The sequence below is a fragment of the Bombina bombina genome, chromosome 1, assembly GCF_027579735.1.
Source record: "Bombina bombina isolate aBomBom1 chromosome 1, aBomBom1.pri, whole genome shotgun sequence".
Taxonomy (NCBI): Eukaryota; Metazoa; Chordata; class Amphibia; order Anura; family Bombinatoridae; genus Bombina; species Bombina bombina.
This window is the reverse complement of record NC_069499.1, coordinates 688650334-688677618: the sequence shown is the minus strand read 5'-3', so window position 1 is coordinate 688677618 and position 27285 is coordinate 688650334. Positions and strand designations below refer to the sequence as shown.

The 27285-nt window shown below is 39.5% G+C and overlaps 1 protein-coding gene across 1 annotated transcript in view; it reads right to left on the bottom strand.

The window, feature by feature from the left end:
• Nucleotides 1-2671: 2671 nt before the first annotated feature.
• SLC25A43 (solute carrier family 25 member 43) overlaps nucleotides 2672-27285 on the bottom strand; it is a 172569-nt gene continuing 147955 nt past the window's right edge. The window contains exon 5 of the mRNA XM_053699182.1: nucleotides 2672-3114. Coding sequence (XP_053555157.1) covers nucleotides 2908-3114 — 207 coding nt within the window. The 3' untranslated portion in view covers nucleotides 2672-2907. The remainder of the gene's footprint in view (nucleotides 3115-27285) is intronic.

The following is a 27285-nucleotide window of genomic DNA, read 5'->3' as shown; positions in this document are numbered from 1 at the left end:
GATTGTGTGTTTTGGTATATTCATTAAAGTATACATATATTTTTGACATATTAAATCTCTTGTGCAATTTTTATTAATACAGTTGTGCTAGATTTACCTAGACTTTTGGGAATTCCTTATTATGGAGTTCCTACTCTCTTTTTTATGTTGTTTCATATACACTATAATACATTGGATTCATATCTTATTTGGAACCTAATGTGACCCTAACACAACCTCACCTTATATAGCTTTTTTGGAACATTTATCTTATGATAGAGGCATCCAGGGTTACTAATCATACAGATATCGTCTTTTGCCATATAGAGACTGTTATTATTATTTTTATGTAGCTAATATCTTGAAATTGTCTATTGTTTTATAGAAATTTTTAACTTTTTCGTCTTTTATCTATTGCAAATTGTTTTTACACTATAAATATCTGGTTATAATGGCATTGTATTTTATTTAACATTGTACTTTGTATTAAATCCTTTTAAAATCTTAATTCATTTTATTATTCCAATACCTATAGATCTCACCTTTAGCTGATCATCCCCTCTTTAGGGGTTTAGTTAGCGCTTCTCCACTGCTAAATTGTTTGAGGTTGATATTCCAACCATGAGAATGAAGGAACTGAAGAAACTTTATTCATATATTCCTGAACCATCTGAAAAAGCAGCATGTACCAAGTTACTGCCATGCCCTGAGCTCTCACTATGTATGAAGCCGGTGAATATGGATTTGCAAATAGGCATCTTTCAAGTCTATAGCAAACATAAATTGACCCTCCTGCACAAAAGGTAATATTGTGCAAAAAGTCTCTATTTCTAAAGTTGGAACTTTCAGAAATGTGTTCTTGTTTTGAGATCCAACATCGGCCTGTAAATCCAGTCTTTCTTTTGAACAATGAAAAGGCTTGAATAGAACCCCTTAATCTGTTCTTCCAAGGGAAGCAGAGTAATCATTCCCATGACTTTTGTTACACATGCCAAGAAAGTGAGGAGGGAGGGCGCAATGGAGTAAACCTGGGAAATTATGTTTAGTACCCAAGGATTTTTCCATAACTCCTAAACAAAAGTTTCAGACTGCCCCCCACTAGATCTGGTTTGGGGGCTGCACCTTTATACTGACTTGGAGGATGGGATGGGCTTTTTTGTTTGTTTGAACATAACCTAAGAGGAATCAGGCTACCACATGAATTTGGAGGTGTCTGACTTCTGAGACACTGAAGAGGAGAATCTTTGTGTCCTGGAATGATGACAGGAATGAAATTATCTTGGACATGAAACCTCCAGTAACTGTAGCAATGATAGCATCCAGTCTATGTCCAAACAGCATTTCCCCCTGAAATGGGATGGGGAAAGTTACTTTAACAGCTGCATCACAAATGAAATTGCTATTAAGTATGCTTACCACTGCAAGGCTCTTGAGGAAAACTTGTAGTGTGTTATTAAAGATGGCCACTATCTGTTAGGAAAAGGAGGAAGAGAGCACACTGTTTAAGCTGGAGAAAGTTAACCCCTTGAGGTCTACACAGAAGGAAGTTCAGAAACTTCTGAAAGTTAGATCCCCAGCTTCAGAATGATTCTGATCATCTGAAAGCCTGCTGAGAATGACGATCCGAGCTCTGGTATGTTCTAAAGCTTGCACCGGTAAATTAAGAGACAGTATCTCAATTTTACTGTAAATGTTTAAAAGTGCCCAAAAATAGCTAAAACTGTATGTAGTGTTATCTGGTGTATATAACTATGTTCCCAGGTTATGTGAATCATTTGTACATGTTCATGCTAATAGCTTGTGGGCTATGTGAGCGCAAGTACTTAGATACCTGTCAGCACTCACTCTACCATGCTTACCAAGCTGCAGGACACCTGCTTCCAGTAGAAGAGCCCTCTTTTGTAGTACACACTGACACAGGATCTGTATCAGGAGTACATAGATGAGGCCAACATAAGGAGGCTGAAGGTTGAATCCCAGCGGCGACTCCCAGAAGGAGAATTACTCTGACAGTTATACTACTGTACACCCTATCTATTCCTGGCTCTCTGAGGGGGATAATGGGTCTCAAATTGGTCTGAGGACCACTTTCAATCGAGGTGAAATTCAGCACTTCAAGTTTCCCCATCCTTGATAGAAGCAAAAAGTTGACTAAAAAATCACGGGAAAGAGGGAGGGATTAAAGCTCTGTTGTGTGAGGTGTTTTGCCTCCTCCTGTAGGACTGGACTTTAATCTCACGTGTGATGGCTCATGGACTCTCACCATCTTATGAAGGAAAGAAAAAACTGGACATGAGACACAAAGAAAGCCATATCCGGACAAGCTTTCATATAATATAATGTTGCACAAAATATTCTTTGCTAGTTTGGGAAAAAATTAGATTTGTTGTGCAGGTAATAAAACCTTCTGATTGTTAAACCATATTAAAAACATATAATATAACTTTAAGTATGAAGAAAAATATTTATTATACATATAGATCTGTTTTTCTCTCATACACAAATAGCAATATAATATTAAAAACTGCTGGATCAATACTAAAGGGACACATAGAAGCAAATGGTGAGAACCCCAACAGTACAACAATGACTTTTAAAATTTTAGCAGAAAGTTCTTATAGCTGAAAACATTCTAGTTAAGACAGAAGTTACATATCCTAGTTATCAGTCAAATAAACTCAGCAGATACAACTTACAGTATTATATTTTATTGAGGAAAACTGCAGAACATTAAATCGGTTTATAACACACAGTATAAATAAAGAGCATTGTAATTACCAAAATACTTGCATTTCTCTCAGTTATGTTAGTAGTTATTCCTCAGTAATGTGTGGAAAAAACAGTGCTAGTTTCTTTGTCTACTGTACACCTATTTAAAAAAAATATATAATATACATATTTCATTGTATAAAAAATATTCTTCTGAACTCAACTCTTTAATGATGGATTACCATTGCCAAAGTTTTTAGCTCTCAAAAATTTTCTCAGCTCCTCTAGTTCTTGGGGTTGAAGGCTCTGATCAACTCCTGGCATAAGCTGGTAACTCAGAGGAGATACAATGTAACCATTTCGATATAGATAGAATCGTTTGCAACATTCAAAAGTGCTGAACATCAGTCCAAAGTAGGGTATAACCTAGAAGTAAGAAAATAAATCAAAAATACAAATACTGTGGTAATGCATAAATATTGTATTTACTTGTATCTATCTATCTATCTATCTATCTATCTATCTATCTATCTATCTATATTCTTCAGAACAGAAGGGGACGTTGTTGTCCCCGAAGCGTTAATACATTTTGAAAATTGGATGATAAATCCTGAGAGTGCTTTCTATGTATTTTGCTTTATATTGATCGCTAGCATGCAGACTGTTGACCCGTTTTTGGCGGATTTACTATTTGATATCATATATATATATATATATATACACACACACATATATATATATATATATATATACATACACACACACACACACACACACACACACACACACACACACACATATATATATATACATATACAGGGAGTGCAGAATTATTAGGCAAGTTGTATTTTTGAGGATTAATTTTATTATTGAACAACAACCATGTTCTCAATGAACCCAAAAAACTCATTAATATCAAAGCTGAATAGTTTTGGAAGTAGTTTTTAGTTTGTTTTTAGTTATAGCTATTTTAGGGGGATATCTGTGTGTGCAGATGACTATTACTGTGCATAATTATTAGGCAACTTAACAAAAAACAAATATATATACCCATTTCAATTATTTATTTTTACCAGTGAAACCAATATAACATCTCAACATTCACAAATATACATTTCTGACATTCAAAAACAAAACAAAAACAAATCAGTGACCAATATAGCCACCTTTGTTTGCAAGGACACTCAAAAGCCTGCCATCCATGGATTCTGTCAGTGTTTTGATCTGTTCACCATCAACATTGCGTGCAGCAGCAACCACAGCCTCCCAGACACTGTTCAGAGAGGTGTACTGTTTTCCCTCCTTGTAAATCTCACATTTGATGATGGACCACAGGTTCTCAATGGGGTTCAGATCAGGTGAACAAGGAGGCCATGTCATTAGATTTTCTTCTTTTATACCCTTTCTTGCCAGCCACGCTGTGGAGTACTTGGACGCGTGTGATGGAGCATTGTCCTGCATGAAAATCATGTTTTTCTTGAAGGATGCAGACTTCTTCCTGTACCACTGCTTGAAGAAGGTGTCTTCCAGAAACTGGCAGTAGGACTGGGAGTTGAGCTTGACTCCATCCTCAACCCGAAAAGGCCCCACAAGCTCATCTTTGATGATACCAGCCCAAACCAGTACTCCACCTCCACCTTGCTGGCGTCTGAGTCGGACTGGAGCTCTCTGCCCTTTACCAATCCAGCCACGGGCCCATCCATCTGGCCCATCAAGACTCACTCTCATTTCATCAGTCCATAAAACCTTAGAAAAATCAGTCTTGAGATATTTCTTGGCCCAGTCTTGACGTTTCAGCTTGTGTGTCTTGTTCAGTGGTGGTCGTCTTTCAGCCTTTCTTACCTTGGCCATGTCTCTGAGTATTGCACACCTTGTGCTTTTGGGCACTCCAGTGATGTTGCAGCTCTGAAATATGGCCAAACTGGTGGCAAGTGGCATCTTGGCAGCTGCACGCTTGACTTTTCTCAGTTCATGGGCAGTTATTTTGCGCCTTGGTTTTTCCACACGCTTCTTGCGACCCTGTTGACTATTTTGAATGAAACGCTTGATTGTTCGATGATCACGCTTCAGAAGCTTTGCAATTTTAAGAGTGCTGCATCCCTCTGCAAGATATCTCACTATTTTTGACTTTTCTGAGCCTGTCAAGTCCTTCTTTTGACCCATTTTGCCAAAGGAAAGGAAGTTGCCTAATAATTATGCACACCTGATATAGGGTGTTGATGTCATTAGACCACACCCCTTCTGATTACAGAGATGCACATCACCTAATATGCTTAATTGGTAGTAGGCTTTCGAGCCTATACAGCTTGGAGTAAGACAACATGCATAAAGAGGATGATGTGGTCAAAATACTCATTTGCCTAATAATTCTGCACTCCCTGTATTCACACAGATACACACACCACACTGATCAGCCACAACATTAAAACCACCTTCCTAATATTGTGTAGGTCCCCCTCGTGCTGTCAATACAGCTCTGATGCATCAAGGCATGGACTCCACAGGACCTCTTAACGTATTCTGTGGTATTTGGCACCAAGACATTAGCAGAAGATCCTTTAAGTCCTTTAAGTTGCGAGGTGGGGCATCCATGGATCGGATTTGTTGTTCCAGCATATCCCACATTGATTGAGATCTGGAGAATTTGGAGGCCAAAACAACACCTTGAACTCTCATGTTTCTCAAACTATTCCTTAAAGTGAATGTAAATTTTCATGAATGAAAGCCCTGTTTTTAAAAATACTATTAGAAACAGGGGCACTTTCATTCATGAAAGTTTACATTGCAGCCGTTTTTTGGCTCTGGGGGGGAAGCCGTTATTGGAGGAAGCCGGATTTGTAATTTCAGATGTAACAAGAGACGACCTGGGGGCTGGGGAATAGCTGCTCCGGTGTTCCACGCTTGCAAGGAAGAAAAGGTAAGTACTTTTAAAAAACGGCTGCAACATAAACTTTCATGAATGAAAGTGTCCCTGTTTTTAATAGTATTTTTAAAAACAGGGTTTTCATTCATGTAAATTTACATTCACTTTAACATCATTGCCATGAAGAGGTGTACGTGGTTTGCAACAATCTCTAGGTAGGTGGTATGTGTCAAAGTAACATACACATAAATACCAGGACCTAAGGTTTCCCAGCAGAACATTGCCGAGAGCTTAACACTGCCTCTGCCGGCCTGCCTTCTCTTTATTGTGCATCCTGCTGCCATCTCTTCCCCAGGTAAATGATGCACTTGCACCCAGCCATCCAACTGATCCAAAAGAAAACATGATTTATCAGACCAGGCAACCTTCTTCTATTGCTCCATGGTGCAGTTCTGACGCTCACGTCCCCCATTGATGCACTTTCGTCTGTGGACAGCGGTCATCATCGGCACTCTGACCGGTCTGCAGCTACGCAACCCCATACACAGCAAACTGCGATGCACTGTGTGTTCTGACACCTTTCTATCATGGCCAGCATTCATTTTTTCAGCAATTTCAGCTACAGTAGCTATTCTGTGTGATCTGACCACACTGGCGAGCCTTCGCTCCCCTTGTGCATCAATGAGCCTTGGGTGCCCATGACCCTGACACCGGTTGACCTTCATTGCACCACTTTTGGTAGGTACTAACCACTGAATACTGGGAACACCCCACAAGACTTGCATTTGGAGATGCTCTGAACCAGTCATCTAGCCATCACTATTTGGCCTTTGTCAAAGTCACTCAGATCTTTTCGCTTGCCAATTTTTCCTGCTTCCAACACATGAAATTTAAGAACGGACTCTTCACATGCTGCCTAATATATCTCACCCTTTGACAGGTGCCATTGCGCCGATATTAATGTTATTCACTTCACCTGTCAGCGGTTTTAATGTTGTAGCTGATCAGTGTATATGCTAGATTATGAATACAGGTGGCCCTCGTTTTACAACGGTTCAAGTTACACCGTTTCAGAATAACAACCTTTTTTTCCAGTCATGTGACTGCTATTGAAAAGCATTGAGAAGCAGTGCATTTATTAAAATAGCCAGTAGGTGTAGCTGTCCGCTTGTGTTGCAGCAAAGCCAAGCAAGCTGAAATTAATCAGTTTAACCAGACCTGAGCTATCAAGCAGATTTCAAAGGAACAAGATCTTCCTGTCTATAAATCAGTCCAGATTGGAATGCATAGAAAGAACTGTTTGCCGAGAAATGCAAGTGAAGTCTGTGTTGTGTGATTATTTTATTAGGTTTATAATGCTGTTTAGCAAATGTTTTTGTTCATTTAACTTAGTTTAATTATATATTCTGTGTTGTGTGATTATTTTATTAGGTTTATAATGCTGTTTAGCATTTAAAGACTTCATTTCAAAGCTTTAAAAATAATGTGTTAGGTGTTACTTATGACAATTTTGAGAGGGGCCTGGAACCTATCTCCCTCACTTCCCATTGACTTACATTATAAACTGGGTTTCAATTTACAATGGTTTCGATTTACAACCATTCCTTCTGGAACCTAACCCCGGCGTAAACTGAGGGCTACCTGTACTTGTGTACCCTACAAGAATATGCCAAGATCTTTTATATATTATTATCAAAAGAAACCATAAACTAAGAGTTTATTCTATGTCAGAAGGAACTGTGCATGTGAGTGCATTTTTCAGATACTGAACAAGCAACAAGTGTGTATTTTTTGGGGGATTTGTAGTGAATGACATTTGTGCAATCTAGGACTTCTTTAAAATGCAGTAGATTGGTTTGGGCAATGTGCAGAATGTTAAAAAAAAATCAGGATATAGAGTTTGCTTTTTTGCCTCTCTAGGGAATGTGGGAGAAAGACATTTTTTTGTACAAAGATATGAAAGCCATATTTTTTCTTTTGTGATTCAGATAGAGCATGCCATAAACAGCTTTCTAATTTACTTCTATTATTAGGTTTTCTTAGTTCTCTTCGTATCTTTTGTTGAAAAGCAGGGATGTACGCTCAGGAGTGTGCACGTGTCTGGAGCACTATATGGCAAGCAGTTTTGTAAGAATGTTATCCATTTGTAAGAGCACTAGATGGCAGCACTATTTCCTGCCATGCACTGCTCCTGACACCGACCTAGGTATCTCTTCAACAAAAGAATAATATGGGAATGAAGCAAATTTGATAACAGAAGTAAATAGGAACATTTTAAAAATTTTGTGCTCTGAGTCACAAAAGAAAATGTTTGGGTTTCAGCGAACAAGTAAAACATTTGGCTTTTTCAAATTTTTAGCATGGACTAGTAACTATTAAATTTTGACTAGTAAACTATAGTGGTAGTTTATAGACACACACACACACCTTTAAATACCTCAACAATATTTTGTTTCATTATTATTTTCAAACAATAAGTATTTTTTTTTTTTTTAATTATCAAGAAAATGTTGCATTCATATTGGACATTCTGTTAATCATATTGTAGACATATACAAATACAATATAGTATAAAAGTGAGTAAAAGTATATGTTTACATTTAGTCAAAATATTGTGAAAAAGCCCCCTTGCAAACAGACAGTATATGCCTTTCAAAGTATGCCAAAAACAAAATGTATGCTTACCTGATAAATTATTTTTCTTTAAGAATGATGACGGTCCATAGTCCTCCATAACATATGGAATATATTTCCCGCCACTAAGTGGAGGTCAAGAACCCATACAAGAGCTTTAAAACCCTCCCACCTCACTCTTGGTTTTACGTATAGCTGAGTAGAGAATAACAAAGAAATGTAGGGAAGGCAAAGCAAGGTCTATAGAGGTGTCACCCATAAAGCAGGCGGGCCTGTGGATCATCATCATTCTGAAAGAAAATAATTTATCAAGTAAACATTAATTATGTTTCTTTCATGTAATTGGCAAGAGTCCATGAGCTAGTGACGTATGGGATATACATTCCTACCAGGAGGGGCAAAGTTTCCCAAACCTCAAAATGCCTATAAATACACACCCCACCACACCCAGTTTTACAAACTTTGCCTCCCATGGAGGTGGTGAAGTAAGTTTGTGCTAGATTCTACGTTGATATGCGCTTCGCAGCAGGCTGAAGCCCGGTTTTCCTCTCAGAGTGCAGTGAATGTCAGAGGGATGTGAAGAGAGTATTGCCTATTTGAATACCATGGTCTTCCTCTAGGGGATCTATTTCATAGGTTCTCTGTTATCGGTCGTAGAGATTTCTTCTCCTACCTCCCTTTTCAGATCGACGATATACTCTTATATACCATTACCTCTACTGATTCTCGTTTCAGTACTGGTTTGGCTATCTACTACATGTAGATGAGTGTCCTGGGGTAAGTAAGTCTTATTTTATTCATGACACTCTAAGCTATGCTTGGGCACTTTATATGTAAAGTTCTAAATATATGTGTTAAACTTATATTTGCCATGATTCAGGATAATCAGTATTCCTTCATTCAGACTGTCAGTTTCATTTTTTTGGGAAAATGCATATGAATTATATTTTTCTTACCTTAAAAATTTTCAATTGACTTTTTTTCTAAATTGCGGGTTGTTAGGCTCGCGGGTGCAGAAAATGCTTCAATTTATTGCGTCATTTTTGGCGCAAGACTTTTTTCGTGCAAAAATTTTGTCATTTCTGGCGTCATAGATGACGCCGGAAGTTTTCACGTGGTTGCGTCATTTTTGACGTATGTGTGTTGCAGACGGTTTTGGCGCCAAAAAATATGGGCGTCATTCTTGGCGCCAAAAAATGTGGGTGTTCTACTTGGCGCCAAAAATGTGGGCGTCATACTTGGTGCCAGTTTTTTTCACATTATTTCAGTCTCACTTTTTAGTTGCTTCTGGTTTCTAGAGGCTTGTTTTGCATTTTTTCCCATTCCTGAAACTGTCATTTAAGGAATTTGATAATTTTGCTTTATATGTTGTTTTTTCTATTACATATTGCAAGATGTCTCTACCTGACCCTGGATCAGAATCTACTTCTGGAAAGACGCTGCCTGATGTCGGTTCTACCAAAGCTAAGTGCATTTGTTGTAAACTTTTGGTAACTGTTCCTCCGGCTGTAGTTTGTGTTAGTTGTCATGATAAACTATCAAACGCAGATAATATTTCCATTAGTAATAATCCATTACCTGTTGTTGTTCCTTCAACATCTAATATTCAGGATGTTCCTGTTAATGTAAGAGAATTTGTTTCTAATTCTATTCGGAAGGCTCTGTCTGTTATTCCTCCTTCTAGTAAACGTAAGAGGTCTTTTAAAACTTCTCATATTTCAGATGAATTTTTAAATGACCGCCATCATTCTGACTTATCTATTTCTGATGAGGATCTATATGGTTCAGAAGATTCTGCCTCAGATATTGACACTGATAAATCTTCATATTTGTTTAAGATGGAGTTTATTCGTTCTTTACTTAAAGAAGTGTTAATTGCATTAGATATGGAGGAGTCTAGTCCTCTTGATATTAAAACTAATAAGCGTTTAAATTCAGTTTTTAAACCTCATGTAGTTATTCCAGAAGTTTTTCCAGTTCCTGATGCTATTTCAGAAGTAATTTCTAGGGAATGGAATAGTCTGGGTACTTCATTTACTCCTTCTCCAAGGTTTAAGAAATTGTACCCTTTGCTATCTGATAGATTAGAGTTTTGGGAAAAAATCCCCAAAGTTGATGGGGCTATCTCTACTCTTGCTAAACGTACTACTATTCCTACAGCAGATAGTACTTCTTTTAACGATCCTTTAGATAGGAAGCTTGAATCCTTTCTAAGGAAGGCTTATTTATGGTCAGGTAATCTTCTCAGACCTGCTATTTCTTTGGCTGATGTTGCTGCAGCTTCCACCTTCTGGTTGGAGGCTTTAGCGCAACAAGTGTCAGACCATAATGCTTATAGCATTGTTAAGCTTCTTCAACATGCAAATAACTTTGTTTGTGATGCCATTTTTGATATCATTAGAATTGATGTCAGGTATATGTCTTTAGCTATTTTAGCTAGAAGAGCTTTATGGCTTAAGTCTTGGAATGCAGATATGACTTCTAAGTCAACGTTGCTTTCTCTTTCTTTCCAAGGTAATAAATTATTTGGTTCACAGTTGGATTCAATAATTTCAACTGTTACTGGGGGGAAGGGAGCCTTTTTGCCTCAGGACAAAAAATCTAAAGGTAAATATAGGGCTGCTAATCGTTTTTGTTCCTTTCGTCAGAATAAGGAACAACAGCCTGACCCTTCCCCTAAAGGAACAGTTTCCGTTTGGAAACCTTCTCCAGTCTGGAAATAATCCAAGCCTTTTAGAAAGTCAAAACCAGCTCCCAAATCCGCATGAAGGTGCGGCCCTCATTCCAGCACAGCTGGTAGGGGGCAGGTTACGATTTTTCAAAGATGTTTGGATCAATTTGATTCAAAGTCTTTGGATTCAGAACATTGTTTCACAAGGGTACAGAATAGGTTTCAAGGTAAGACCGCCTGTGAGAAGATTTTTTCTCTCACGCCTTCCAGTAAACCCAGTAAAGGCTCAGGCGTTTTTGAAATGTGTTTCAGACCTAGAGTCGGCTGGGGTAATTGTGCCAGTTCCAGTTCTGGAACGGGGTCTGGGGTTTTACTCAAATCTGTTCATTGTACCAAAGAAGGAGAATTTCTTCAGACCAGTTCTGGATCTAAAAATATTGAATCGTTATGTAAGGATACCAACATTCAAAATGGTGACTATAAGGACTATTCTGCCTTTTGTTCAGCAAGGGCATTATATGTCTACAATAGACTTACAGGATGCATATCTTCATATTCCAATCCATCCAGATCACTATCAATTTCTGAGATTCTCTTTTCTAGACAAGCATTACCAGTTTGTTGCTCTTCCGTTTGGCCTAGCAACAGCTCCAAGGATCTTTTCAAAGGTTCTCGGTGCCCTTCTCTCTGTAATCAGAGAACAGGGTATTGCGGTATTTCCTTATTTGGATGATATCTTGGTACTTGCTCAGTCTTTACATTCTGCAGAATCTCACATGAATCAACTTGTGTTGTTTCTTCAAAGACATGGTTGGAGGATCAATTTACCAAAGAGTTCCTTGATTCCTCAGACAAGGGTAACCTTTTTGGGTTTCCAAATAGATTCAGTGTCCATGACTTTGTCTCTAACAGAAAAGAGACGTCTGAAATTGGTTTCAGCTTGTCGAAACCTTCAGTCTCAATCATTCCCTTCGGTAGCTTTGTGCATGGAAATTCTAGGTCTCATGACTGCTGCATCGGACGTGATCCCGTTTGCTCATTTTCACATGAGACCTCTCCAGATTTGTATGCTGAACCAATGGTGCAGGGATTATACAAAGATATCACAATTAATATCCTTAAATCCCAGTGTTCGATCTTCTCTGACTTGGTGGTTGGATCACCATTGTTTAATTCAAGGGGCCTCTTTTGTTCGTCCAACCTGGACTGTGATCTCAACAGATGCAAGTCTTTCAGGTTGGGGAGCTGTATGGGGATCTCTGACAGCGCAGGGGGTTTGGGAATCTCTGGAGGCGAGATTACCAATCAACATTTTGGAACTCCGTGCGATTTTCAGAGCTCTTCAGTTCTGGCCTCTTCTGAAGAGAGAATCGTTTATTTGTTTTCAGACAGACAATGTCACAACTGTGGCATATGTCAATCATCAAGGGGGGGACTCACAGTCCTCAGGCTATGAAAGAAGTATCTCGGATACTTGAATGGGCGGAATCCAGCTCCTGTCTAATTTCTGCGGGTCACATCCTAGGTATAGACAATTGGGAAGCGGATTATCTCAGTCGCCAGACGTTACATCCGGGCGAATGGTCTCTTCACCCAGAGGTATTTCTTCAGATTGTTCAAATCTGGGGACTTCCAGAAATAGATCTGATGGCTTCTCAGCTAAACAAGAAACTTCCCAGGTATCTGTCCAGATCCAGGGATCCTCAGGCGGAAGCGGTGGACGCGTTGTCACTTCCTTGGAATTATCAACCTGCTTATATCTTTCCGCCTCTAGTTCTTCTTCCAAAAGTGATTTCCAAAATCCTAATGGAGCGTTCGTTTGTACTGCTGGTGGCTCCAGCATGGCCACACAGGTTTTGGTATGCGGATCTCGTTCGGATGGCCAGTTGCCAACCTTAGACACTTCCGTTAAGGCCAGACCTTCTATCTCAAGGCCCATTTTTCCATCAGGATCTCAAATCATTAAATTTGAAGGTATGGAGATTGAACGCTTAATACTTAGTCATAGAGGTTTCTCTGATCCAGTGATTAATACTATGTTACAGGCTCGTAAATCTGTGTCTAGAAAGATCTATTACCGAGTTTGGAAGACATTTCTTGGTGTTCTTCTCATAAATTCTCTTGGCATTCTTTTAGAATTCCTAGAATTTTACAGTTTCTTCAGGATGGTTTGGAAAAAGGTTTGTCTGCAAGTTCCTTGAAAGGACAAATCTCTGCTCTTTTTGTACTTTTTCACAGAAAGATTGCTAATCATCCTGATATTCATTGTTTTGTACAGGCTTTGGTTCGTATTAAGCCTGTCATTAAGTCAATTTCTCCTCCTTGGAGTCTTAATTTGGTTCTGAGGGCTTTACAGGCTCCTCCGTTTGAACCTATGCATTCTCTGGATATTAAATTACTTTCTTGGAAAGTTTTATTCCTTTTGGCCATCTCTTCTGCTAGAAGAGTTTCTGAGCTATCTGCTCTTTCTTGTGAATCTCCTTTTCTGATTTTTCATCAGGATAAGGCGGTGTTGCGGACTTCATTTAATTTTTTTACCTAAAGTTGTGAATTGTAACAACATTAGTAGAGAAATTGTTGTCCCTTCTTTGTGTCCTAATCCTTAGAATTCTCTGGAGAGATCTTTATATTCTTTGGATGTAGTAAGAGCTTTGAAATATTATGTTGAAGCTACTAAAGATTTCAGGAAGACTTCTAGTCTATTTGTTATCTGTTCTGGTTCTAGGAAAGGTCAGAAGGCTTCTGCCATTTCTTTGGCATATTGGTTAAAGTCTTTGATTCATCATGCTTATGTGGAGTCGGGTAAATCCCCACCTCAAAGGATTACGGCTCATTCTACTAGGTCAGTTTCTACTTCCTGGGCTTTTAAGAATGAAGCTTCTGTTGATCAGATTTGCAAAGCAGCAACTTGGTCTTCTTTGCATACTTTTACTAAATTCTACCATTTTTATGTTTTTTCTTCTTCTGATGCAGTTTTTGGTAGAAAAGTACTTCAGGCAGCTGTTTCAGCTTGATTCTTCTGCTTATAATTTCAGTTTTTTTCATTATAAGATTAAAACTTTTTGATTTGGGTTGTGGATTATTTTTTCAGTGGAATTGGCTGTCTTTATTTTATCCCTCCCTCTCTAGTGACTCTTGCGTGGAAGTTCCACATCTTGGGTATCTGCTATCCCATACGTCACTAGCTCATGGACTCTTGCCAATTACATGAAAGAAAACATAATTTATGTAAGAACTTACCTGATAAATTCATTTCTTTCATATTGGCAAGAGTCCATGAGGCCCACCCTTTTTGTGGTGGTTATGATTTTTTTGTATAAAGCACAATTATTCCAATTCCTTGTTTGATGCTTTCGCTCCTTTCTTATCACCCCACTTCTTGGCTATTCATTAAACTGAATTGTGGGTGTGGTGGGGGGTGTATTTATAGGCATTTTGAGGTTTGGGAAACTTTGCCCCTCCTGGTAGGAATGTATATCCCATACGTCACTAGCTCATGGACTCTTGCCAATATGAAAGAAATGAATTTATCAGGTAAGTTCTTACATAAATTATGTTTTTCTTTGGTAAAGTGATGATGGTCCACAGTCCCCTATAAGATATGGGATTAATACCCAAGCCGATGGTCTATATTACGGATAGTGTGGGTAAATACTTTAACTTTCCTATTTAGCCGACACGGTGGCCTGAAGGACTTTCCTGCCAAAAGCTGCTTGCGAAGAAGCAAAGTTATCAAAACGATAACATTTGAAAAAAATATGTAAAGAGGACCATGCAGCAGCTTTGCAAATCTGCTCCAAAAATGCATCATACTTAAAGGCCCACAATGTTGCCATTGCTCTGTTAGAGTGAGCTGTAATACGTTTAGTAGGTGACTTACCCACCACCGAGAAAGCCTTGTAAATCACCTGTTAAGCCCAGATGCCAACACTACCTTAAAAAATATATAAAAAGTTAAGGCGCTCAAATGAGAAACAAGCTAAACGAAAATATCATCTACTTATGGAAAAAAATTGCATATATAAAAATGCTTGAAAATTTTTTAAAAAACTAAAAAATATATAATTTATATAATAAATTTATATAATTTTATAATATAAATTCAAAATAATATAAAAATATATTAAAACTATATTTCTATAAATGAATATATATGCATATAAAATTATAATACCAATGTATCATACAGTCACCATAGAGTTGTCCCAGATTTAAAAGTAGCTGTCAAAGAAAGTTGGGCAACAAGTATAAGGTGTCGGGAGGCTGTTAGAATAGAGTGCAGCTTCAATTCCACTCTAGGCTACCTTAGTAGCTTTACAATTCCCAGAGCAATGCACAAGCAAACTAGAGTGTTTTCTAAATCTTTAGTCTCTTGGAGATAGAACTTCAAAGCTCTTACTAGCTCAGATTATGTAACAAACTTTCCTTGGAGTTAATAGGGTCTGGACAAAGAGAAGGAACAACAATTTCTTGATTGATGTTATCAGTAGAAACCACTTTTGGAAGAAAATAATATTTGGCACGCAGTATAGTCTTATCCTTGTGAAAAATCAATAATGGAGGATCACAGTATAATGTGGACAACTCAAACTCTTCTGGGAGAAGAGATTGCTAACAAGAAAAGCATCTTCCAAGACAACAGTTTTAGGTCTATGGAGTGCATTAGTTCAAAGGGAGAACCCTGAAGAACTAAAAGAACTAGGTTAAAATTCCAGGGAGGAGAAATAGGTCTTACAACTCGCCTAATACTAACGCCTGAACAAAGGTCTGAACATCAGGAAGTTAAAGGGACAGTCAAGTCCAAAAATTATTTTCATGTTTCAAATAGGGCATGTAATTTTAAACAACTTTCCAATTTACTTTTATCACCAATTTTGTTTTGTTCTCTTGGTATTCTTAGTTGAAAGCTAAACCTAGGAAGGCTCATATGATAATTTCTAAGCCCTTGAAGGCCGCCTTTAATCACATGCTTTTGTATTTGCTTTTCACAACAGGGGAGAGCTAGTTCCTGTAAGCCATATAGATAACATTGTGAGCACGCCTGTGAATTGTGGCAGACACTGCACTAATTGGCTAAAATGAGTCAATAAAAGTCAAAAGATAATAAATAAAATGTCATGTGATCAGGGGGCTGTCAGAAGATGCTTAGATACAAGGTAATCACAGAGGTAAAAAGTATATTAATATAACTGTGGTGGCTGTGGAATGGGGAATGGGTAATAAAAGGATTATCTATCTTTTAAAACAACAAAAATTCTGGTGTTGACTGTCCCTTTAAGCTAACTTCCTATGAAAAAGAACAGATAAAGCTGAAATTTTACCATACAGGGAACTAGCTGATAAATCTTTTTCAAGGCCATCTTGTAAGAACTGAAAAATTCTTGGAATCCAAATGGAACAGCAAGATCCCTTAGAGGAGCACCACACAAAATATGCTTTCCAAATATTGTTTTTAAAGGGACAGTCTACCATAGAATTGTTATTGTTTTAAAAGATAGATAATCCCTTTATTACCCATTCCCCAGTTTTGCATAACCAACACAGTTATATTAATATACTTTTAACCTCTGTGATTACCTTGTATCTAGGGACCTTCTTCCAGCCCCTGATCACATGACTGTGACTGTTTATTATCTATTGTCTTACATTTAGCATTGTTTTGTGCTAAATCTTAAATAACCCCCTGTGCCTGAACACTGTGTTATCTATATGGCCCACGTGTACTTTCTGTCTCTTTGTGTTGAAAAGAGATTTAAAAAGCATGTGATAAGAGGCAGCCATCAAAGGCTTAGAAATTAGCATGTGAGCCTACCTATGTTTAGTTTAAACTAAGAATACCAAAAGAAAAAAGCAAATTTGATGATAAAAGTAAATTGAAAAGTTGATTAAAATTAAAAGTCCTATCTGAATAATGAAAGTTTAATTTATACTAGACTTTCCCTTTAATCCTTTGAGGCAAAGGTTTTCCACCCTGTATCAGAGTATTGATTACAGAGTCTGAAAATTCTCTAAATCTCAAAACTAGGCGTTCAACCTCCAGGTCATCAAAGTTAGAGATTTGAGATCCTGATGGAAAAAGAGGACCTTGTGATAACAGGTCTTGTCTCAAAGGAAGTCGCCATAAAGGCCTTGATGACATATGTACTAGGTCCGCATACTATGTCCTGCGGGCCCAGGCTGGAGCATTTAAAATTACTAATGCTGACTCCTGTTTGATCCAAGCAATGACTCTCAGCAAAGAACAAATGGAGAAAACAGGTTTGCTAGATGGAATTCCCATGGATATACTAGGTTGTCTACCATGTGAGCCCTTGGATCTCTTGATCTGGCACAGTACTTTGGAAGTTTGTGATTTAAGTGAGAAGCCCCTTTTGATTACTAGTTGAATGAATACATCCTGATGGAGAGACCATTCTCCTGAATGGACTAACGGCTGAGCTAGTCTGCTTCAAAATTGTTCACACCTGGTATGTGAGTCGCTGATAGGGAGCACTGATTCCTCTCTGCCCAGGACAGAATCTGAAAGACTTCCTGCATTGCCAGCGGGTACCTCCTTGATGATTGATATAGACCACCAATGTGATATTGTCCGACTGGAAACAGATACATTTCTCCTCCTTAAATAGAGGCCAGGCCTGAAGAGCTCGAGGAATCGCTCGAAGTTCCAGAATGTAAATTGGTAACCTTGCCTCTAAAGGAGACCAAACTCCCTGCGCCCTTCGAGAATTTCAGACAGCCCCCCCAACAGATGGCATCGGTCATGACAATTGCCCATGAAGAAAAGATGCCCCAAGGGTCAAAGAAGGACTTTGTGTACACCATGACAAAGATTGTCCGACGGATTAATCCAGATCGATTTGTTGCTCTAAATGTAGAAAATTAGTTGACCACTGACTGAGCATGTATAGTTGAAAGGGATGTACTATAAGTGAAAGCGGGTAAAAAGAACCGCGTCTGAAGTGTCTACCATAAGACCCACTACCTCCATGCACTACAGACAACAATGGAGTATTCTGCAGGAAGAGACATGCTCTCTGTAGTCTTATCCTGGTTCCATCAAGAACAGACACATAAATACAGAATCTATTATGACTCCTAAAAATGTTACCCTTGTAGAAGGATATAACGAGCTTTTGGGAACATTGATCTTAAAACCATGGTTTTGGAGAAATAATAGAAGCTTGTGAGTATGAGTGATCGCTAATGACAGAGAAGGAGCTTGCACCAGTATGTTGTCCAGATACAGTGCAATTGAAATCCCCTGAGCTCTGATCACCGCTAACATGGCACCTTGCACCTTTGTAAAGATGCGTAGATTTGAAGCCAGACCAAACAGAAGAGCGACAAACTGGTAATGTTTGTCTATTTAAGCAAACCACAGGAACTGATAGTGATCCCTGTGAATGGGAATGTGCAGGTATGCATCCTTGAGGTTTATATAAATTGACCCTGTTGAATTAAGGGAAAGATTGTACAAATGGTTGGCACATTGAAAGTGGAAGCTCCAACAAATATGTTTAATGTCTTTATTGTCCCAAAGAAGGAAGGGACCTACAGATCTGCCTTAGACCTAAACAGAATGGAGTAAAAACCCTTACCCTGTTGAGATACAGGTACTGCGATAATTACCCTCATCTCCTCTAATTCCTGAACACACTGAAGAAAGGCACCGTCTTTGACTGAGGTTATGGAACATGTGACAGAAGGAATCACCCTCAAGGAGGTCTGACCTGAAGGCTATGCAATAACCCTGAGAAATGATGTTTCAAACGCAGGGGTCCTGGATTGAACTGCACCGGGCCTCCTGAAACGGACTCAGTCTGTCCCCTACCAGATCAGATTCTGGTTCGGGGGGCACACCTTCATGCTGATTTAGTGGTGTTGTTGGACTTTTTGGATTTCTTGTTCTTTGACCACGGAAAACCAGGCTTCAAGGCTGACTTGGAGTGCTCAGGTTTCTGAGAAGAGACGGACTTCTGATCTCCTGAGGAGCGAAAGGAACAAAACTGATTTCCTCTTCTGTTCTTTCCTTTGGATTTTTTATCCTGAGGAAGAAAAGCTCCTTTTCCACCAGTGACTTAATAATGGAGTCCAAGTCTGAGCTGAATAGAATATTCTCTTGGAAGGAAAGATTCATCAGTCTATTTTTAGAGTTAATGTCTGCTAAACATGATTTTAACCATAAGGATCGCCTTGCCAGCACTGCCATAGACATATTTTTGACACTGATCTTAATAATGTCCATTACTGCATCACACATGAATGCTTGAGCCATTTTAAGTATTTTACTGCAGTTTTGTAAATCCTCAGTAGAGGAATTGTCCGCCACCATTTTGGTTAGGGAGTCACACCATAGTGTTGTAACTGCTGTAGCCACACAGGTGAGAGAAACAGCCGGTCTAAGTAAAAGACCTGTTTGAAGAAAGAGTTTCCTTAAAAAAGGATTCTAATTTGCGGTCCATTGGGTCTCTAAATGAAGTGCTATTCTCCATAGGGATAGTCGTACATTTGGCAAGAGTGGAAATAGCACTATCAACCTTAGCGATCGTTTCCCACACTTCCTCATTCTGTTCTAGAATGGGGTACATTTTCCTAAATCTTATTGAAGGGGTGAAAGGTATACCTGGCTTTTTCCATTCCTTAGCAATATAGAGAGAGGCCAAAACACCTGTGGAATATTTGGTGGAGATTTGAAAACAATATTTAACTGATTGACAGGATTGTTTCAGCAGAATTTTAATACCTCCTGCAATAAATTGTGGATATGCTCCACCTTAAATCTAAAGGCATTGTCATATTCAGGATCAGACACAGACTCCTGTTCATATGACACTTCCCCATGAGATCTAGAAATATTTGCATCCTCTGAGTCAGAGCTCTGTAAGAGAGCAGGAACTTGGGGTTGAGGGGAAGGATTTTGCATATTAACCTCATGGGACTGGGACAAATTGCCAGATGTACGCTTATGCTTACTTGGTTTGTTGATTGCCGTCAAACAATGTAACAATTTTATACATGCTGCTTTTAAATTCAGGAGTAAAATCAGTAGAATCCCCCTAAATGACAAGTATTGGGAAACTTCCCTCTGAGAAGTGGAAGGTTGTGTTTGGTCTCACATAGGTCTGAGCTCCCAATTTGTAATCCATAAGCAAGTAGCTGCAAGAACCTCTATTCTCAACCATCTCCTACGAGGCCAAAAACAAAACTAAAAGAGAGATGGGAGGTGGTAGGGATTTTAAGCTCTGATATGAGTTCTTGACCTCCTCCTAGTGGCAGGAAATATATCCCATATGTTATGGAGGACTGTGGACCATCATCATTATACAAAAGAAATGGGGTTTTAAAAGGTTAATGTTATTAAAACAGAAAAGTCCACAAATCATGTAAAAATCTTGTGTGACGTGTTTGCTGATGGATTGGAATCCTGCTGCTGTATTCTCTCAACAAAAAGCATTGGTAGAGTTTATGCAGTGCAAATCCAATGGGAAGCCAATAACCAGGTTTACAATAATTAAACAGATTGCAATGACTTGAAATGTGAAAATATAATACAAAGTTGTGCAAAATACCTCATACAGCTCTTCTAACGGATTGGTATAGACTCCTGAGGTCACTAGATGGAACAGAGACCTATAAAAGTGCTTCTGGTTGTACGATGATATATTAAAATCTTGAGATTTTAGTTTGCAATGTACCTTAAAAGGGTGATGATTCAGATACAATTTTAATTAACTTTCCAATTTACGTCTTAAAATGTGCTTCATTCTCTTGACATCCTTTGTTGAATGAGTAACAATGCACTACTGGGAGTTAGCTGAACACATTGGGTGAGCCAAGGAGAACAAGCATAAATGTGCAGCCACCGATCAGCAGCTAGCTCCCAATAGTGTTTTGCTGCTCCTGAGTCTACCTAGGTATACTGTTCAACTAAGGATACCAAGTGAACAAAGCACATTAAAAAATAGAAGTAAAGAAGTAAGTTGGAAATGTGCTTATAATTGCTTTCTTTATCTGAATCATGAAAGTTTGATTTTTACTTTATTGTCCCTTTAAAAAATAAAGTTACCTAAGTTTTTTTGTTTTTTTTACAAGCTCATTCAGGTCCCGATCATCGAAAGTGACAAGAGGCAGTGAGATAGTCAAAAGGGATCCGCTGTGATGTCGAGCAAGCCGGCAACATATTCCAAGCGGCTGACATCAGTGTTTAAAGGCAGCATCGCCAAGAGACGTTTTGCTACACATCGCATACATTGACAATTTAAAGTAAAGGATCCCTTTTAAATATAATCACCAAAAAAAAAAGAAGAAAATTTATGCTTACCTGATAAATTTGTTTCTTTTTAGGCACGATGAGTCCACGGATCATCATCCTTACTTGTGGGAATTACACCTCCTGGTCAGCAGGAGGAGGCAAAGAGCACCCCAGCAGAGCTGTTAAATAGCTCCTCCCTTCCCTCCCACTACAGTCATTCGACCGAAGTTAGGAACAGAAAGGAAAAGTCAAGGTGAAGAGGTGTCTGAAGTTTACAAAAATTAATAACCTTTCTTAAAACAACAGGGAGGGCCGTGGACCTATCGTGTCTAAAAAGATACAAATTTATCAGGTAAGCATGAATTTTCTTTTCTTTTTAAAGACACAATGAGTCCACGGATCATCATCCTTACTTGTGGGAAACAATACCAAAGCTAGAGTACACAGATGATAAGGGAGGGACAAGACAGAGAACCTAAACGGAAGGCACCACTGCTTGAAGAACCTTTCTCCCAAAAACAGCCTCAGCTGAGGCAAAAGTATCAAATTTGTAAAATTTAGAAAAAGTGTGAAGAGAAGACAAAGTTGCAGCCTTGCAAATCTTTTCTACAGAAGCTTCATTTTTGAATGCCCATGAGGAAGCAACAGCCCTAGTGGAATGAGCCGTAACTCTTTCAGGAGGCTGCTGTCCAGCAGTCTCATATGCAAAGCGGATGATACTCTTCAACCAAAAAGAAAGAGAGGTAGCCGTAGCTTTCTGACCCTTACGTTTTCCAGAGAAAATTACAAACAGAGAAGAAGACTGACGAAAGTCTTTAGTTGCTTGTAAGTAAAACTTTAAAGCATGGACAACGTCCAAATTATGCAGAAGACATTCCTTCTGAGAAGAAGGATTAGGACACAAGGGAGGAACAACAATCTCCTGATTAATGTTCCTGTCTGAAACAGCCTTAGGAAGGAACCCTAGTTTAGTACGTAAAACTACCTTATCCGAATGGAAAATAAGGTAAGGCGAATTGTATTGCAATGCCGAAAGCTCAGACACTCTTCGAGCTGAAGAAATAGCAACAAGAAATAACATTTTCCAAGATAACAACTTAATATCTAAGGAATGCATAGGCTCAAACAGAGCCCCTTGAAGAACTTTAAGAACTAAATTCAGACTCCATGGAGGAGTAACTGGTTTGAACACAGGCCTGATCCTAACCAAGGCCTGACAAAAGGATTGAACATCTGGGACATCTGCCAGCCGTTTGTGTAACAAACTAGACAAGGCAGAGATCTGACCCTTTAGGGAATTTGCCAATAAACCCTTCTCCAATCCTTCTTGGAGAAAAGACAAAATTCTGGGAATCCTAACTCTACTCCATGAGTAGCCCTTGGATTCACACCAATAAAGATATTTACGCCATATCTTATGGTAAATCTTTCTAGTTACAGGCTTACGCGCCTGAATCAAGGTCTCTATGACCGAATCAGAAAAACCCTGCTTGGATAGGATTAAACATTCAATCTCCAAGCAGTCAGCTTCAGAGAAATTAGATTTGGATGAAGGAAGGGAACTTGAATGAGAAGATCCTTCCTCAATGTAAGTCTCCAAGGTAGCAGGGATGATATGTCCAGCAGATCGGCATACCAAAACCTGCGAGGCCACGCAGGAGCAATGAGGATCACTGATGCCTTCTCCTGTTTGATTTGAGTAATGACCCAAGGAAGAAGAGCGAATGGAGGAAAAAAAGATATGCTAGGCTGAAGGACCAAGGAACTGCCAGAGCATCTATCAGTTCCACCTGGGGATCCCTGGACCTTGACCCATATCTCGGGAGCTTGGCATTCTGACGAGATGCCATGAGATCCAACTCCGGCCGACCCCATTTGAGAATCAGGTTGGAGAATACTTCCGGATGGAGTTCCCACTCTCCCGGATGAAAGGTCTGCCTGCTCAGAAAATCCGCCTCCCAGTTGTCCACCCCTGGGATGTGGATCACTGACAGATGGCAAGAATGGGTCTCCGCCCACTGGATTATCTGGGCTACCTCGATCATCGCTAAGGAACTCCTCGTTCCTCCTTGATGATTGATGTAAGCCACTGTCGTTATGTTGTCCGACTGGAATCTGATGAACTGGGCCGAAGCCAACTGAGGCCAGGCCAGAAAAGCATTGAAGATCACACTCAGTTCCAGGATGTTTATAGGAAGAACAGACTCCGCCACACTCCCTGAGCCTTTAGGGGACCCCAGACAGCTCCCCACCCTAGAAGGCTGGCATCTGTTGTCACAATCACCCAGGACGGTCTGCGAAACCATGTTCCCTGGGATAGATGATCCAGAGACAACCACCATTGAAGTGAGTCCCTCGTCTCCTGTTCCAGGGTTATTCGAGGAGACAAGTCTGCATAATCTCCATTCCCCTGCCTGAGCATGTTTAACTGCAGAGGTCTGAGGTGAAACCGAGCAAACAGGATGATGTCCATTGCCGCCACCATCAGTCCGATTGCTTCCATGCACTGGGCCACTGACGGCCGAGGATTGGACTGAAGGGCTTGACAGGTATCTAGAATCTTTGATTTCCTGACCTCTGTCAGAAAAATCCTCATAGATATAGAATCGATTAGAGTTCCCAAGAAAGTCATCCTTGTCTTCGGGATTAAGGAACTCTTTTCCAGATTTACCTTCCACCCGTGAGTTCTCAGGAAGGATAGTACAATGTCGGTATGGAACCTTGCTTGTTGACAAGATGGCGCCTGGATTAGAATATCATCCAGATAAGGCGCCACCGCAATGCCCCGAGGTCTTAGAACCGCCAGCAGAGACCCCAGAAGCTTTGTGAAAATTCTGGGTGCCGTTGCCAGCCCGAAAGGAAGAGCCACGAACTGAAAGTGTTTGTCCGGAAAGGCAAACTATAGGAACTTGTGATGTCTGTGGATAGGAACATGTAGATATGCATCCTTTAAGTCCACTGTCGTCATAAATTGTCCCTCCTGGATCAATGGAAGAATGGTACGAATATTTTCCATCTTGAAAGATGGAACTCTGAGAAACTTGTTCAGACTCTTGAGGTCTAAGATAGGTCTGAAAGTTCCCTTCTTCTTGGGAACTACAAACCGATTTGAATAAAAACCCTGCCCGTGTTCCTGTACAGGAACGGGAATAATCACTCCCAAGGAGGAGAGGTCTCCTACACAATGTAAGAATGCCTCTCTTTTTATCTGGTTTGCAGATAATCTTGAAAGAAGAAATCTTCCTCAGGGAGGAAAATTTTTGAACTCCAGTTTGTATCCCTGGGACACTATTTCTATAGCCCAGAGATCCTTAACGTCTCGCACCCAAGCCTGAACAAAAAAAGAAAATCTGCCCCCTACCAGATCCGGTCCCGGATCGGGGGCATGCCCTTCATGCTGTTTTGGAGTCAGCAGCAGGCTTCTTGGACTGTTTACCCTTGTTCCAAGGCTGGTTGGGTCTCCAAGTAGGCTTAGATTGCGAATAGTTTCCTTCCTGTTTAGAGGAGGAAGAGAAAGAATTTCCCTTGAAATTACTAAAGGAACGAAAATTACTTTGTCGTCCTTTTTGTTTATTAATTTGCAGAGAAGCATCCGTAATAAAGGCATTGGTTAACTTTAGAGCTTTAATCCTATCTTGGATCTCCTCCAAAGAAGTCTCAGACTTAAGATACTCGGACAGAGCATCAAACAAATAAGCTGCCGCACTAGTGACAGTAGCAATGCACGCAGCCGGCTGCAATAGCAGACCCTGGTAAACATAAATCTTTTTAAGTAGACCCTCCAACTTCTTGTCCATGGGGTCTTTAAAGGCACAACTATCCTCAAAAAAGGAATTGGTGGTTCCACATTGGCATCCAAACACATGGACAAGTAACATATTGCACTGCTCTTATGTCCATAATGAAGCATCGAAAAAAATAATAATATCTTTATCTTTTATTATAATAAACTGCTACTGGCCCTTTAAATTTTAAAAAGCAAACGTTTTTACTATAAGAAAAACAACTGTGACTTCAAAGAGAAAAAACTAAATTTATACAGATAACTTTATTTGTAATGATAAAAAAGTGATACTGTGGCTTTAAATGTTAAAAGCAAACTATTTTCCTTGACAAAGAAAAAATGTATCCTCAATTAAGCAACCTAAATACTTCCGACACTTCTACGCCTCAACAGCTCTGCTGAGGCGCCTACCTGCCACTGACTCTTCCAGCTAAGTCCCAGCGCTGCAGGAGAGGATTGCTTCCACACTGTTACAAACCGCTTGCTCTATTGACATGCGGTTCCAATGTGGCACTGAAGTAATCAATGTACCAATGCAAATGAATAAAATGGAGCCACCACAGAAAATCCGGAACAGCCCGTGTACTAGCCAAACCACACACTGTGCAGCGTAATTAAAAAGCGTGCGAAAGGTAGCCCCACCCACCGTGGGCGTTAATAACAAACACAAACCGACCGGCTTTCATTTTAGCAAAAAAAGAAAATTTATGCTTACCTGATAAATGTATTTCTTTTTAGACACGATGAGTCCACGGATTTCATCCTTGTGGGATATTCACCTCCTGGTCAGCAGGAGGAGGCAAAGAGCACCACAGCAGAGCTGCTATATATAGCTCCTCCCTTCCCTCCCACTCTAGTCATTCGACCGAAGTTAGGCAGAGAAAGGAAAAGCCAAGGTACAGAGGTGTCTGAAGTTTACAAAAAATTAATAACCTGTCTCAGAGAACAGGGCGGGCCGTGGACTCATCGTGTCTAAAAAGAAATAAATTTATCAGGTAAGCATACATTTTCTTTTCTTTTTAAAGACATGATGAGTCCACGGATTTCATCCTTACTTGTGGGATACAATACCAAAGCTAGAGTACACGGATGATAAGGGAGGGACAAGACAGGGAACCTAAATGGAAGGCACCACTGCTTGAAGAACCTTTCTCCCAAAAACAGCCTCAGCCGAGGCAAAATTATCAAATATGTAAAATTTAGAAAAAGTGTGAAGAGAGGACCAAGTTGAAGCTTCATTTTTTAATGCCCATGAGGAAGCAACAGCCCTAGTGAAATGAGCTGTAACTCTTTCAGGAGGCTGCTGTCCAGCAGTCTCATATGCAAAACCGATGATACTCTTCAGCCAAAAAGAAAGAGAGGTAGCCGTAGCTTTCTGACCCTTACGTTTCCCAGAGAAAACGACAAACAAAGAAGACGACTGACGAAAGTCCTTAGTCGCTTGTAAATAAAATTTCAAAGCACGGACTACGTCCAAATTGTGCAAAAGACTTCCTTTTGAGAAGAAGGATTAGGACACAAGGAAAGAACAACAATCTCCTGATTAATGTTCCTGTTTGAAACAACCTTAGGAAGGAACCCTAGGTTAGTAAGGAAAACTACCTTATCCGAATGAAAAATAAGGTAAGGAGAATTGTATTGTAATGCCGAAAGTTCAGATACTCTTTGAGCTGAAGAAATGGCAACAAGAAATAAAACTTTCCAAGATAACAACTTAATATCTAAGGAATGCATAGGCTCAAACGGAACCCCTTGAAGAACTTTAGGAACTAATTTCAGACTCCATGGAGGAGTAATTGTTTTAAACACAGGCCTGATTCTAACCAAAGGCTGACAAAAGGATTGAACGTCTGGGACATCCGTCAGACAATTGTGTAACAAAATATATAAAGCAGAGATTTGACCCTTTAGGGAACTTGCCGATAATCCCTTCTCCAATCCTTCTTGGAGAAAAGATACAATTCTGGGAATCCTAACTCTACTCAATGTGTAGCCCTTGGATTCACACCAATAAAGGTATTTGCGCCAAATCTTATGGAAAATCCTTCTAGTTACAGGTTTACAAGCCTGAATCATGCTCTAGCTTAGATAAAAATTAAGCGATAAATTTCTAAGCAGTTAGTTTCAGAGAAACTAGATTTGGATTTAAAAAAAAAAAAAAAAAAAAAAAAAAAAAAGGGTCCTGAATGGGTCCTGAATCAGAAAGTGGAAGACAGTCCCTTGTCTCCTGTACCAGAGTTATTCGAGGAGACAAGTCTGCATAATCTCCATTTCATTACCTGAGCAAGTTTCACTGCAGAGGTCTGAGATGGAAATGATCAAATGGGATGATGTCCATCGCTACCACCATCAGCCCGATTAACTCCATACACTGAGCCACCAACGGCCGAGAA